At 40.1% G+C, this 15,922-nt stretch overlaps 1 protein-coding gene across 1 annotated transcript in view; it reads right to left on the bottom strand.

Moving 5' to 3' along the window:
• The window catches only part of Vopp1 (VOPP1 WW domain binding protein), a 92,791-nt gene that overhangs the window by 38,009 nt on the left and 38,860 nt on the right, over positions 1–15,922 (bottom strand). The window contains exon 2 of the mRNA XM_059257891.1: positions 11,501–11,559. Within this exon, the coding sequence (XP_059113874.1) occupies positions 11,501–11,559 (59 nt within the window). The remainder of the gene's footprint in view (positions 1–11,500; positions 11,560–15,922) is intronic.

Raw genomic sequence — 15,922 nt, 5'->3', positions numbered from 1 at the left:
CTATTCAATGCAGCATGATACCCAGAAATGGCAATTTACTCACTCAGCATTGTTCGTGTCAAGGGGGAACTAAGTTCTTGAAAAGAAGTTTCTGTGCAACATGGGACTTGGGAAGTGGGGCTTTTACATGGCCTGGTCAACAGTGATGGTCAGAGGACAGCAGTACTGGAAAGAACAGGTTCCGTCAGGTGCTAGAGAAGCCAGAGGCAAGCCTGTCCGCCTTTTATCTTTATCCTATAGTCCCTTCCGTCCTCTTCCTCAGCCACTCAGTGTACGGTTTCCCTTCCTTGAGGACTTGTTTTCCAAGAGGCATCTTCACACTCCTTCCTTTAAGTGCGTTTACATCTGAACCAGAACCGAGAGCCCTTCTGTCACTCTGCCCCATTAATATGGCGGCCAGAGATGTGACTCGAACACGCAGAAGGTCTCTGGAGGTTCTTAAGGTTCAGGGCAACGGCTGAGCATCCAGTGGTCTCTTACTGCACTGATCTTAAGGTTTCCTCAGCATTCTAAGAGAACAGAGGCGAGGCGAGTGCTGTCTTTGGGGTAAAGTCTTTTCTACCTGCCAGAACTTACACGACTATGGGGTTGGTTACTTACTATTTTAAATCATTCGTGTTCAGTTAAAAAGACACTCAATCACTAGCCAGGTAGTGGACAAACTTGAACAGGAGCACTGAAAAGGCTTCTTGGGTGGGCAGTCCATAAACAGCGTATGATCATTTCCCTGCCTGGGTCAGGGGGACAGGCATAAATCATGTGGGTGATCCATTAGCTTAGCTCATGATCCCCCAGAGAATGAATCAATTTCAACAGAGATTACATCAGCCTTTCTCCAATTTCTCCCATGGCCATAAAAATTCCTTAGATAATGGAATACAATGGCTTTTTCCTCCCTTTGAGACCTCTCTCATCCTTGGAAATTTCTCTCGCTTTTCTTAAATTATCACTTTTCCTCAACTGTGGTATACAGTATTATAAAATATCTCTTACATTCTACGAGACTGGAACCTTTGCTGGGACCCCACAGCCAAATTACACTTTGAAGTCATCTAAGATTTAAGATCTCTCTCCTACTATATACTCAAACTAATTTGCCTTTAAGAGAACAATGTACCACCCAACCTTATTTTCCTTGGATTCCCCATGTAATCAACTTTCACAACCTAAGCTAATGCATGGCTGTAATCTTAAAGTATGTACTCTTCCATGCCCCTGACCCAGACAATGCATGAATATCATTTGCTGAAAGCAGCAAATACAGAAGTTGAAAGCAATTTCCTAAAATCAACCGTAAAGGTTAAAATCATCCATTTATGGTTACGGGTTGATAAACAATAATGTTTGTTATCTGGGTCAGTTGGGATCCATTGAAATCAAGAGACTTAATCCTCAAAGATCTCCCTAAAGTATTCCATTCCTTCCACATGTGATGCTTTATGTGCTGTTCAAAAAATACAGATTGGAGCCCTTTGTTAGGGACAGACACACACATACGGACAGACGATGCAGACAGACAAAGGATAGAAGACACAAGGAACACAAAGTAGAGAATTCAAATCTAGACTTGCTCTTGGCTAAATGGCTCCAAGTAGAAGTGCTTTGATTTCTTACCTTAATGTGACACCAGCGCATCATTGGTGACTCACTTAATCATAAATACATATAATTCATGCACTCAGTTTCTCATTTTGGAATAACTCTTTTAAAAAATTTTTAAATTTCATTTATGTTTTATTTACATCATTTCCCCTCTCTTCCCTTCAACTCCTTCCACGCTCCCTCGTGTTCTCCCCTAAATTCATGACCTCTTTTCCTTTAATTGTTGTTACACATATATATGTATGTGGTGGCTTGAATAAAAATGCCCCCCAGGCACATAGGGAGTGGCACTATTAGGAGGTGTGGCCTTGTAGTAGGTCTGACCTTGTTAGAGGAAGTATGTCACTGGGGGTGGGCTTTGAGGTTTCAGATGCTCAAGCCAGGCCCAGTGTTTCACTCTCTTCCTGCTGCCTAAAGGTTCAGATATAGAACTCTCAGCTACCTCTTCAGCACCATGTCTGCCTGCATGCTGCCTTGCTGCCCACCATGATGATAACAGACTAAACCTCTGAACTGTGAGCCAGCTCCAATGAAATGTTTTCCTTTATAAGAGTTACTGTGGTCATGGTATCTCTTAATAGCAACAGAAATCCTAAGTAAGGCACATATATGTGTTTGTGTGTGTGTGTGTGTGTGTGTGTGTGTGTGTGTGTGTACATTTTTAAAGAAAACGACTTGGCTTTAGATAACAAATTGGAGTGCTCAACATTGGCAAAGACTTTTCTCCCTCTCTCAGTAGTCATTCATTGCTTGTAACTCTTCATCTAGAGTGGTGCCTTGTGAGGTTTCCCCCATCCATGTCAGTATGTCAAGTAGTGTTGTCATTATATAGTTCTTATTTAGGAAACCATATGGTTCAGATTTCTTGGACACAGCTAGCCTGTCACACATAAAAGACACAATCTCCCAAGAGGCATTCTGGTACTTACTATCTTTCTACCCCTTCCTCCTTATTCCCAGAACCTTAGGAGTAGGGGTTGTGTTGTAGATGTATCAGTTAAAGCTGAGCATGCCAGTCAGCTGATTTCTTCATTTTGACCAATTGCAGATTTCTGTCATGGTCTCCATCTGCTGCAAAAACGAAGCTTCTTTGATGAGGGGAGAGAGCTGCACTATTTTTAGGTACAAGGACAAGTATTTAGAAAGCAGATAGAATTTTTATTAGTTTAGGAAGGGGCAGTAGTGGGTTCTCCTCTAGGTTCCATGGCCTCACCAGCCATAGGTAGCTAGCTAGTTTTACAGCACCAGGCATGAGCTCCCTTCTATTGAGCAGACTTTAAGCCTAATTAGATAGCTACTGGTTACCACTAGTATATGAATTCCACTATTGTACCTTTAGGGATATCATGCCATGCTGGTCATTGATGTGGTTCTGGGCTTCACAGCTGGCTAGGACTATTGATTACTTTCCTCCCTTGGCAGGTTGCCTATCACCATCTAGTATGAAAAGCAGTCTTCAGGCAGGGGGCTTCCAACCTCCAAGTCATGTGCCTGAATTGTGAGGTGTCTTCAGCAATAGAATCTTACCTTCAAATTCTGGGAAGCAACCAAAGGCAATAGCCTATATTGTTTTCAGATTCTCTTGGTGAAAAGGAGGTTTGCTATGTCTCTTACAGCGATTTTGTTAGATAGTCTATGGCTCTTAGTGGTGAGTATTATCACCCCATGTAGCATAATTTCATTTAAATAATAAATGTGTATATAAGATACATTGCTATATACTTAATTTTTTGCAAACATGAAATAATGATTCCAGGATTTTAAAAAAAAACTTAGTGTTCTCTCTTTCTCTCTAATTATTTCCCTCTCTCAAACCCCCAGTCAAAGTCCTCCCCCATTTTTCCAGTTTCTTACTTGAGGACACCTATGCCCTGTTATTCACTTCCCTAAAACTCCCACAAGCAGTCCCTTTTACTTTCCTAGTTTTTGCAGCTTCTCCAGGTTATATGTTCACATCTGAACCACTAATAATAAGGAATATTTGTCTTTCTGGGGCTGGGTTACCACACTCAGTACCTGCAAATTTCATGATTTCACATTTATTTGCAGCTGAATAATATTCCATTGTGTGTATGTACTCTATTTTCATAGCTACTCATCACTGGAAGGACATTTAGGCTGTTTCCATTTCCTAGCTAATGTAGCTAGGGTATCAATGAACATGGTTATAGAAACAACTATGGACTAAGATGTTAAGTTCTTTGAGCAGTGGTATAGATGAGTCACATGATAGATGTGTTTCCGATAATTCTCCACACAGCTTCCACAGTGGCTGTACCAGTTTGCTATACCACCAAGGGTGAATAAAGGTTCCCTTTTCCCATACCCTCACCAGCATTTGCTGTTAGTTATTTCTTGATCACCCCACCCATTCTGACTTGGGTGAGATATAATATCAAGGTTGTTTTAATTATTTTCCTAATTGCTTAGGATTTTGAAAACTTTTAAAGATATTTTTGGACATTTTTCTTTCTTCTTTTAGAACTCTTTGCTCAGATCCATAGCCTATAGGGAGTGAACGAAGTACTGACCCAAAAAAGTTCGGACTAAGTGTGTACTGTTTGACATGAGCTGACCATATCAAGGACCCCAGAATTGGACCCATGGGAAACCTTTCCTCCGGGTCAGTTTCAGAAAGGCAAGGCCATCCTCTGCCCAAGTATCACTGTTTGCAAACAACTGACCAGTGTGTACAAACACTAGCAACTGCAGCTTCTTCCTCCAGGATGACTGCAGCCTGAGACTGCTCACCTACAGAGACTTCATATCAAAACTAGCAAGCCCCTCCCCTTACGCTGCACATAATAAATGCACTGAGGTTATAAGTTGCAGAATTTCATCAGAGTTTGATCAGCTTACCTGACCCTGGCTTTTCAGTACATTTTTCTGTCTTTTCTGCATTCTCTCACTGGCCTAGTCAGGCTTCCAGACTCAAACCTCATGGGTGGCAGAAATAGCCCATTTTTCAAATACGTCATTTGTTTTGATTCTTTGTTTTTTGAGTTCTTTATTATATATTCTGAATATTAACCCACTGTCAGATATATAGCTAGCAAAGATTCTCTCCCACCCTGTGGGCTTCTTCTTAACTCAACTGATGTTTCCTTTGCTGTACAGAAGCTTTTTATTTTTATGAGGTTCTACTTGTCATTTGTTAGCCTTAAATCCTTGACAAATGGAGTCCAATTTGGAAAATCCTTTCCCACACTTAAATCTTGTAGGGTACTGAAAGTAATTTCTTCTAGCTGTTTCAGTGTTTTGAGATTAACACCGAGCTCTCTGATCTATTTGGAGTTAATGTCTGTACAGGTTGGAAGTCTAATTTCATTTCTCTACATGTGGAAATCTGGTTTTCCCAGCACCATTTGTTGAAGACGTATATGCTTTGGGCATCTTCGTCAAGTATCGGAGTGTGGTAGTTGTGTGCATTCAAGTTTGGTTCTGCTGTTGGTTCTATTGGTCTACATGACCCTTTTTGTGCCAGCATCATGCTTTTTATTACTGTAGCAAAACAATATATACCACAAATTTCAAGTGGTAATCCTTCCGGCACTGTTCTTTTTTTGGCTCAGGGTTACTTTGGCTACCCAGGGACTTTTGTGGTTCCATGTGAGTTTTAGGATAATTTTGTCTGTCTCTGTGAAATGTGTTGTGGGGGTTTTGGCTGGGATTGCATTGAATCTGCAAGTTGCTTCTTTTAGGTTACTTTTTTATATTAATTTTAAAGAGCATGGGAGGTCTTTCTATTTTCTCATGTCTTCCTCAATTTCTTCAGAGATATAGTTTTAATTGTAGGTCTTTTACCTCCTTGGGTGAACTTATTATAATTTCTTTTAATGGAAATGTTTCCATGATCTCTTTCTCAGCATGTTTATTGTTGTTATATAGAAAGGGCTCTAGTTTTTGTAAGCTGATTATGAATTCTGCCACTTTGCTGAAATTGTTATCATTTCGAGAAGTTCTCTGTTGTAATTTTGGGGATCTCTTATGTATAATATCCTCTGCAAACAGGAGTAATTTTACTTACTTTTATCCCTTTGATTTTCTTCTATCTGACTGCTCTAGTACTAGAGCAATTTTACTGTAAAGGAATGGGGAAGTGAACAGCCGTGTCTTGTTCCTGATTTTAATGGGATTGCTTGGAGTTTTCTTTTTCTTTTTTTCCATTTTGTATAAATATTGTGTATTTGTCATGGATTACCTTGAATATGCTGAGGTATATTCCCTCCAGTCTTACACTCTCTAGGACTTCAATCACAAAGCCATGTTGAATTTTGCCAAAAGCTTTTATTGCATCTACAGAACAATCATGTGGGTTTTATCTGCAAATTCATTTATATGATTTATTGCATTTATTAACTTACATGTGTCAGACCATCCCTGAATCTCCAGAAGCAAGGCAACTAGATGACAGTGGATGCTCGTTTTGATACGTGCCTGTATTCAGCTTACAAATATTTTGTTAAGAACTTTTGCATCTGTGTTCACCAGGAAATTCTGACTTGGAGTTTTGAAGGTTGTGATGCGTTTTTAACTGGTTTTGGTTTTAACATAATACTGGATTTGTAGGAGGAATGTGGGAGTGCCCCTTCCATTTCTATTTGCTTGAATGATTTAAGAAATATTGGCTGGAGATTTAGGAAAGCCTGATATAATTCTCTACAAATTTGTTAGGGCCTGAGCTTTTTGTTCAGTTGGACGTCTTCTATCACTGTTTCAATCTTTGTATGTGCTATTGAGCTGTTTAGGTTGTTGCTCTCTCCTTGTTTTAACTTTGGTGATTTTGATGAATCTAGAATTTTTCCATTTCTTTTAGATTTTGTAACTTAATGGTATCTATGATTTTAAAGTATTCCTTTATAATATTCTGAATTTCTTTGGTATCAATTGTAATGCTTCCCTGTTAATTTCTGATTCTGCTCATTTGAGCCTTTCTTTCTTTGGGTTAGCTAGGCCAACCGTCTGTCAATCTTGTTTATCTTCTCAAAGAAGCAGGCCTTCCTTAGATTCATTGATTCTTTGTATTATTTTCTTTGTTCCTATTTCATTAATTTTTGCTGTGGTTTTCACTACTTCTTCTCAAATACTGCATTTGGAATTGGTTTGTTCTTTTTTGTCCAAACTTTCAATTTGTATTAAATCATTTACTTGTGCTCTCTCTGATTTTTCAGTGTAGAAGCTCAGAGCTGTAACTCACAGGACTGCTCTTCAATGTGTCCCAAGGGTTTTGTTTTGTTGTGTTTCCATTTTCATTTAGTTCCAGGAAAACTTTCCCTTCGTGATTTCTTCTTTGACACATCCATTATTCAGTAATGTGTTGTTTAGTCTTAATGAGTTTGTGTAATTACTAGAGATTTATCGCACTTTGGTCAATAGGATACACAATGTTATTTCAACTTTTTTAAATATAAGATTTGTTTTGTGTCCCAGTGTGTAATCTATTTCAGAGAAGCTTCCCCGGGCCGCTGAATAGAACGTGCATTCTTTGGTGTTTCGGTGGAATTCTCTGCAGATATCTGCCTGGTCCATATGATTGATGTCAATTAATTCTAATGTTTTTCTGTTATTTTCTGTCCACGTGACCTGTCTTTTAGTAGAGACACTGAAATATTGAAATCACCTATTATTAAGGAGTTGATGTTAGTCTGTGTCTTGAAGTGCAATAATATGTTGTTTATGAAATTGGCTGTTCCAGAGTTTGGTGCATATAATCTTTAGAACATCAATGCCTTTTGGTTAACTGTTCTACTGATTAGGATGAAGTGCCTTTCTTTATCTCTTCTGATTAGTTTTAATTTAAAATTTATTTTGTCAGATATTAGGTTCTTGAGACTTCCTTGCTTCCTGGACCCATTTATTTGGAAAAAATTTCTATCCTTTCACTTTAAGTGATGCTTATCTTTAAAGCTGAGTTTCTTGTAAGCAATGGAAAGATGGAATTTGTTTTGTAATTCACTCAACTAACCTGTGTCTTTTTATTGGGAGTTTATGCCATTAATATTTAATGTCATTATGAAGCAGAATAAGGTAGAAAAAACCAATTATTAGATTTACTTAAAGCACTGCTTGTACTGTTCATTTCTAAGCATGACTTCATTTTGCTACCTGGAACAAAATGACTTGGAGAAATATCTAAAACACAGTAGTTTGTTGCCCTTAATGGCCTGACCACAAAAGCTTATACCATTCAACTATAACAGATTCTTTAAAAAAAAAAAAAAAAACCCAAAAAGCTGACTGCCATACATGCTCCTGTAAAATCTCACTTGCTCGCTCACCACACCGTGTGGTTTTAGAGTATAAAATGAGAATGCAAACTGGGCCTGGGACCAAGGCATTTCAGGAGCTCTCCTGGCTTCAGGCCACCAGTGAGTGCATCTTCTCTCTTCTACTCTCAATGGTGTCCAAGTGCTTGTTCTGGAAATATTCCCACAATAATTACTGAACGGTGTACACGGACTACTGTGATTTTATTGGTTTTGCTGTTGTTGTTGCTGCTGTTTTGCTTGTGTTCTTAACCATATTTTGGGTGCCAGTCATTACAGCTTCATGCGATTTCTTTGGTAACCCCTTGGCTACCCATTCTTATTCATAGCATTGCTTCCAGTATTCTCTGTAAGGCTAGGTGATGGGCATGAATTATTTTAGCCTGTTGTTATCATGGACATTTTTCTCCTTATTCTCCAAATATGGCCAGTAGTTTTGTTGGGTACAACAGTCTAGGTTGCCCATGGTCCTTTAGAACTTAGAATACATTGCTCTGGGTCATCCTGGCTTTTAAAGTTTCCATTGAGAAATCAGCTATTATTTTGATGGGTTTTCTTTATATGTGATTTGTCTTTTATCTCTTGCAGTTTTCAACATTCTTTCTTTGTTCTGTATATTTAGTGTTTTAACTATTATATGACATGGGGAAATTTTTTCTGGTCCTATCTATTTAGTGTTATGTGTGCCTCTTTATCTATATGAGTTTGTCTTTATTTGGGGAAACTTTCTTCTGTGACTCTGTTGAATATCTGATCTATTCCATTAACCTCAAATTCTTCTCCTTCATCTCTATCTATAATTTGAAGATTGAGTCTTTTCAATAATGTGCCACAGTCTCTGACTGTTTCATTTCCTGTAGTTTTTTTTTTTTTTTTTTTTTTTTTTTTTTTGGTTTTTCGAGACAGAGTTTCTCTGTGTAGCTTTGTGCCTCTCCTGGAACTCACTTGGTAGCCCAGGCTGGCCTCGAACTCACAGAGATCCGCCTGGCTCTGCCTCCCGAGTGCTGGGATTAAAGGCGTGCACCACCATCGCCTGGCTCCTGTAGTTTTTAATTCTGTTTTCTTTTTTAAATTTTTATTTTCTTTGCTTGTGTGGTCAAACTCCTCTACTCTATCTATGCTTGAGGACTGTATAATCTCTGGCCACTTCCTAGAAACATGCAGTGGATATAAAGTAGAGTTGGTAGTGCAGGCAGGAAGGACTAGTCAAGATGCTACACCAGCGCTGAATAGAAGCAGGCAATTTCCAGCTGTTGGGAAGGACAGTGCATCACAGAAGTCTTCACAGAGAAGGGGGGTACAAAGCAGGGGTCTGGAGAGTCATCCAAAGATGCCTGTGGGTACCGAGGATTGGAAGGAAGAGACTAACTCACCCTGCAGGAGTGTGCTAGGGGCATGGCACAGAAACTGCCAGTATTCAAGTCACTGCCCTCACGACACTCAAAACAAAGAGAAAACCACTATTTTAAAGTTGGCTAAAATGTTGAACTTTGCTCTAGATGGTTTTAAGCAGAAAATAAGGGACATGAAAATTTAGAAAGAAGTGAGAAAAGACCAGAAAAGCCTGAAAAAAAGAGTCTTTGCACTGGTTCCAACAGGCACCAACAGGGGCTGGTTTCAGGTGGAGTCATGGTGCCAACAAGTACCAAGGTGAGCTGTTTCCAGGTAGAGTCAGGAGAGAGACAGGAAGAGCAGAGGCAGGGGGCTGGCAGCTATGGGTTTTCAGGGGCGGTTGTGAAACTAAACAAATTAATTTATGTAGTGGGTAAAGGAAATTACCTAGCTTCTATTAAACACTCAATTCAACATTCTAATCATTACTGTCTCAACTTTCATAACAGAGCAATTGAAGGTTCCAGACCATTCCTTCTACCACGGGATGAGAATGGAAAGGAAAGGACAAGAACAGGACACTACTCTGCCAAAACGCTCAGAAATTATTAGTGAATATGTCAATGGATAAAGAATAAACTAACAAGTAAATACAAGAGTAGCTGATCAACAAAACAAGGGGGAAACCATGTTTTCAAAGACCACGGTGAAAGAAGCAGCTGTTAATATACATTAATGCAGGAAGCTGAATAAAAGGAACAATGTCCAGCAATAGAAATGTTTTATTCTGAGAAGTACCAAGTATTTTATCTCCTCATCTATCCTGTAAGTACTGTTTTCAACGTAACAGCTCTTCAATACAAGACAAAGTCCTGATGTGGCTGCTTAATTTTCCCAATAGGTTTTCTCTTTTTCTAGCTGCAAAGGCTTTCTTTCAGGACCCTCCACCAAAAGCAGGCAGTGAAGGCCCCTTTTTGTTAGCAGGAAACCAACCGAAGACACTGGCAACTTCCTCTGCTTCACAGTAACATTCCTTGTCCCACACGGCACTCCAAGAAGGACAGGTCAGAAAAGTGTGGTCAGGAAATAATGTAGAAATAATCTTTGTTATTATAATTGTCCTCAATTATCTGAAAAGACTCAATCCATGGCCCCCTTGGATGCCAAAATGTAAGGATGATCAAATTTTTTTATAAAATGAACTAGCATTTGCATACAGCCTTCATATATCCCCAGTAAATGTTGAATTATCTCTAGATTGCTTATATCTAACACAATATAAATGGTACTTGTATAGCACTTGTACTGTTTAGAAAATGGTGATGAAATTTCAAAGTCTGAGTATTTCATACAGGCACAATTTTACATTATTAAGATATGTTCCAAGGATTATAAAACCCATGATAGAGGTGACTATATTATATATTCCTTGTTCAATTACTTCACATGTCCAAATACCTCATACATACAATGTTTCTGCTACAATAATTTATGTGCATTTCTGAAAACTCTCATATCTGACAAAATTTAACATTAAAATAACAAAGCTATTAGGGAAATTTGTCTGGCTTATTCAACCTCAAACCTATGGAACCTCAATGCATAATTAAAAACAGTAGCCAGTAACTGGGAATGACCAGGCACCTACCTTAAAAGGGCAGCTGGCTCTATATAGTTAGTAACTAACACCAGACAATAGTGAAAAATACTATAAATCAGAGAAAAACTAACAATGGGATTTAATTACAGTGAGCCTGACTGGTATACAAGATGGAGTACAACCCGTTTGAGCCAAGGCCATGACTGTATCTATCTTGGAGGAAGATAACCATTGTAAAATCTCAAATTCTCCCTCTCTCTCATATACACGCAAGCATAGCAACCAAGTTAAGGCCCTTTCTTCTCAAGCTCAAGGTCATAAGTCTATTCCTAATACTCCTAAAAAAATCTTTGTTCTCTTTGTCTAAGAAAACTTATACAAGCCAACACCATGTCTGTCTTCTACAGATATCTTCCTGTTTTTCACCAATCCTATAGGAACTAATTGCCTAGCAAAACAGAGCATGCAGCATTTCATATTTCTAGGTTAACTCATCTGACCAGGCTGAATGGCCCTGGTGAGGTGACCTGCTGTCCATGAGCAAAAGCAGGTATAAAACCTTGCAGGAGATGGGGGGCAGGCTGGGCCATACCTGGGCTTTCCCTACCCAATGATCCAGTTCTGGATCTATTAAAGAAACTCCTCCCAGAGGAAAAAAAAAATGAGCCCAGTCAAATCAACAGGAAAGCACAATACTTACATATAGTATGTGGGATAGAGTCCTTCAAAATACCAGCAATGTTTTTTGGCTTCTGTGCACTAGAAATAAAAGCAAAAGAAAAAAGATCATTGTCAGTGGTGAGTAACTTGTACACTTCTGGAAGGTCTCAGGAAGTGAACAAGGAAGAACAGCAGCAGGGGAAGCACAAAAAAGGAGCAGATGAAGCCAGCAATCAGTGACAGGAAGAATTCAACCTCCTCCCTCCCTTGGAGCTGCTTTACTTCATCCAAACATTTGGGGCGGGGGGGGGGGGGAGCAGCTATTTTTCTAGCTTCCCATACCTCTAAATACACTCCATACAAACATGTCCTTAAAAGGGGAAATGAGATAGTCCTTTAGGGGTGGGAGTTTGGGTGCTGGAAATCAAAACCTAGGGGGGCCCTGTGTACTCTGGGCAAGAACTCTAACCACTGAGCACACTCGAACCCCATTTTTAAAAAAGTATGATACTTCAGAGCGGTAAATAGTGAATAAAACAAAGCACCAGGAACTCTGTTTGCCCCAAACTTTTGAATTTGACAGACATCTCCCCCATGCTGTCACCATTTCTAGATCTTTATGCTTCACAATATCAATAGTCACATTCAGCTATTCACTCTGCAGTGGTGGACCTGTGTCTGTTGGACAGCACAAGTCAGGTTTCCTGGGCAGCATGCAAGAGCTCCAGCCCAGGTGTTCCCTTAGATGCAAGAAGGGAGAGGGCTGCCTCACCCCTCCTACTAGCCATCTGCATTCCTTTGGGACTCCCCAAGGACCTTACAGGGACTCCACAAATACCACACTTGGCTGGGACCCAGGGAGGCTGCCATACCTTCTTTTCCCATTCTGGTCTCTCTGGGGTACACCTAATCTGTCAGTCCTGTGCACCTCAGCCCATCCTCCCAGCCCGTCTCCACATTCTTGGGACTCATCACCATCCTTGGCCAGCCTCAGGGTACACCCAATTCTCCCTCTGCTGCCCTCCACAGGGCCTACTTAAAAGACCTCCAGAGTCAGTGCCCGTCCTCCTAAGGTCTTTAAGAGTGGTAGACAGTGCTAAATCTCTGATCATTACTCACCCATAGTGTGTGAATTGTTGATTGGGTTTTTCCCCCATTAGACTGTAAAGGAGTCTAAGTATTATACTCCTTTTTCTTCATTTTAATATTGCTTGTAAGAAGCCTCATCCTGCCGGGTGGTGGTGGTGCACGCCTTTAATCCCAGCACTCGGGAGGCAGAGGCAGGCAGATCTCTGTGAGTTCGAGGCCAGCCTGGTCTACAGAGTGTGTTCCAGGAAAGGCGGAAAGCTACACAGAGAAACCCTGTCTCGAAAAAAAAAAAAGTTTAAGAAGCCTCATCCTCTAACTTCTAAAAATTTTGAGGAAGTGCTGCTGAACAGAAAGTGTCCTTAAAACTGAGACTGAGCAGTAAGCACTTAGGGATTGGATGGATGGTCTAATGGAAGAGTTCAAGTACGCTGTTTCCCATCACTAACAGCACTTCAGGGACCTTGATGACTTCTTACAAGCAATATTTCCTCAAGTCAATGATTCTCTTAAAGACTATGGGGACATGCACACTGTATGATACAAGTTAGTCCCAACTACATATAGCTGGGAAAATACTGTGAGCCCACGAAACTTTATGAATACAGTTTCTCTGCCTGCTTTGAGGTTTTAATTAAACAGATTCAGGACAAAAGGCGCTGTAAGGATCTGAACTAAATTAGATAAAAATCCTTATCTCCTGCAGATAAAATTATTCAATAACCAAAATTAAAAGTCAAACAAAAGAAAACATCTATACAATACAGTAAGAGTGATATCATTAAACAATTGAAAGATTGGCAGAAAGAAAGACACAAGGAAATGATCAACTTCTACAATAGAAAATTAGAAAACAGAAAACGGGTTCAGAGACAATCTAGGGAGGGGAGGGATCCATATCTGGAAATCAAAGCAACCATTGCCCTCTTAACAAATTACAGAACGTTGTGGGGGAGGGGGTTACAAACAAAAAACTTCATTTTCTGGCCCAAGAAGGGCCACTGCTAGGACTAACCAAATGGTGAGTAGGTGAGAGGTAATCCACAAATGTCCCTGTATGGCCCTTATCAGGGGTCTACAAGGGGGCATTAACAGTAATCTAGGAAACCAAGTTAACATGGTTTGGGGAAAGTATCACCACTTAGGACATTTTTGAAATGACTTCTTCATGATTAACAATAATAAAGACCTTACATTATTCACTAAGAAAAAAATAAGCATTTTGATTTAAAAAAAAAATAGTAGTTGGGCAGTGGTGGCGCACGCCTTTAATCCCAGCATTCAGGAGTCAGAGGCAGGCAGATCTCTGTGAGTTCAAGGCCAGCCTGGTCTACACAGTGAGTTCCAAGAAAGGCACAAAGCTACACAGAGAAACCCTGTCTCAATAAACAAACAAAAAAAAAAGTAATAAAAAAGAAAGTCCTGATATTCCCTATGGATGAGAGTATTTAAAAAAAAAAGATAAGACATATAATGCTGCAAGGAGAATAAATGTGTCTGAGGACTGTGCTTTTTCAACACATCAACAGCTTTTTATTTTTTTTTTTAATGTTTGTTCATTTTTCTGTAGCAAGACTGAACCTTGAGCCTTGCCTGTGAGGCATGTGCTCCAGCCACATACCCCAGGCCAGCCTGCCCCATAATTTGTTCTCATTCTGAGACAGGAGATCATTAAGTTGCCTACACTGGCCCTGCACATACTCTGTGCCCCAGGTAGGCCTTGAAATTGCTATCCTCTTGCGTCAGCCTCTCAAGTATTTGGGATCAAAAGCCTAAGAGTTATATAAAAAAAGTTTAAGCGGAGTTACCCTACAATGGGGCAACAATGCCCTTACTAGACATCACAGGCTATCAAATATAAATCCCATTGCCAGGAATGGGTTACCATTGTTGGAGTTGTTGGCCAGTGGAGTGCCATAGTCCTCCAAACATAAGAGGCAATTGCAACTACTCTTGGTTGTCCTCCAGAGTGTAATGGAAAGATTAAATCACTGAAGACTATATACTTGAGTCAGAACCTGGAGAAATCAAGGTGGAGACCTGGAAGCGTCATTCCTACTGGCTAACTTTCAGAGTGCTCAAAGGTGCTACCCATGCTACCATTAATCCGACCCAGCTGTGAACTCGGAGGAGTCCAACAACAATAAGCATGCCAAGATAAGCTCACTGGTGCACCAGTGCCATGAACACCATGGGAGTAACCAACCACTTTCTGATTAGATTTAACGCCCACTCCACATGTTGAACTCTATCTGGCATCATTACCAGAGCCAAGAACCTGTGGCTAGACAGGTCATAGGCCCTAAGGGAGCACCCACTATCATTACTGTGCTAAATGGACAGAGTTCCTCTCTGAACCCTCATCTGAGAAGCCTCTTTTGGTTGACTAACTTAGAGACCCACAACTGGTCAATGTGCAGATAATAAGAAACTACAGAGTACTCAGTCCACTATGGGACATCTTTATCTCGGCCCCTCCTCCCAAGGCTCATGGATCACTGAAGCACAGGGAGGTCGAAAGATTGTAAGAACGAAAGGCAATGACTACCTACAAGGAAACAGTGTCCTACTGACACAGGAGGGCAGCTGTACAAATTAACTCACAGCAGTTGCCATGACATACACAAAACCCACGTAAGCTCAAGTCAGACAAAATGCCAGCATGGAAAGGGAGGTGGGCAGAAAGTATCACCCATAGCTAAGGATCTACTGGCAACTGAGAGCTCCTGGGAGGGGGAGAATCACTCTTCTTAAAATGTAGCCCTTGGTAGTAAACCTGTTCCAGTGAAGGCCACACATCCAAGAGTATATGGGCAATGCAAACTGTATCTGATGGGCTTAAAAAAGATGAGATCTCAAACTTAGGAAAGGATGGGCTGAATCTGAGAGGATTTGAGGAAGGTATGAATCATAAGAAAACTACAGTGTTCAAAATTATCAAAGAATATTTTTTTAAAAAAAAAACTAACCAAAATTTCCAAAATAAAAATCAGAAATTTATAATTTAAGACATAAACTCTCATATTATACTTTCAATATAATCTAGCTAACAAAGTATGCTGGCTAGTCTTATGTCAACTTGACACACAAACTAAAGTTAACTGAAAAGGAGGGAACCTCAATTGAGAAAATGCTTCCATAAGGTTTATATGGGAAGCATATTCTTAATTAGTGATTGATGGGGGAGGGCCCAGCCCAATCATCCCCGGGTTCTATTAGAAAGCTTCCCAAGCCATGGGAAGCAAGCCAATAAGCAGCAGCCCTCCACGGCCTCTGCATCAGCTCTTGCCTCCAGGTTCCTGCCCTGCTTGAATTCCTGTCTTGACTTTCTTTGGTGACAAACAGCAATGTGGAAGTATAAGCTGAATAAACCCTT

The sequence above is a fragment of the Peromyscus eremicus genome, chromosome 3 (assembly GCF_949786415.1).
Source record: "Peromyscus eremicus chromosome 3, PerEre_H2_v1, whole genome shotgun sequence".
Taxonomy (NCBI): domain Eukaryota; kingdom Metazoa; phylum Chordata; class Mammalia; order Rodentia; family Cricetidae; genus Peromyscus; species Peromyscus eremicus.
This window is presented reverse-complemented; position numbering and strand designations above follow the sequence as displayed.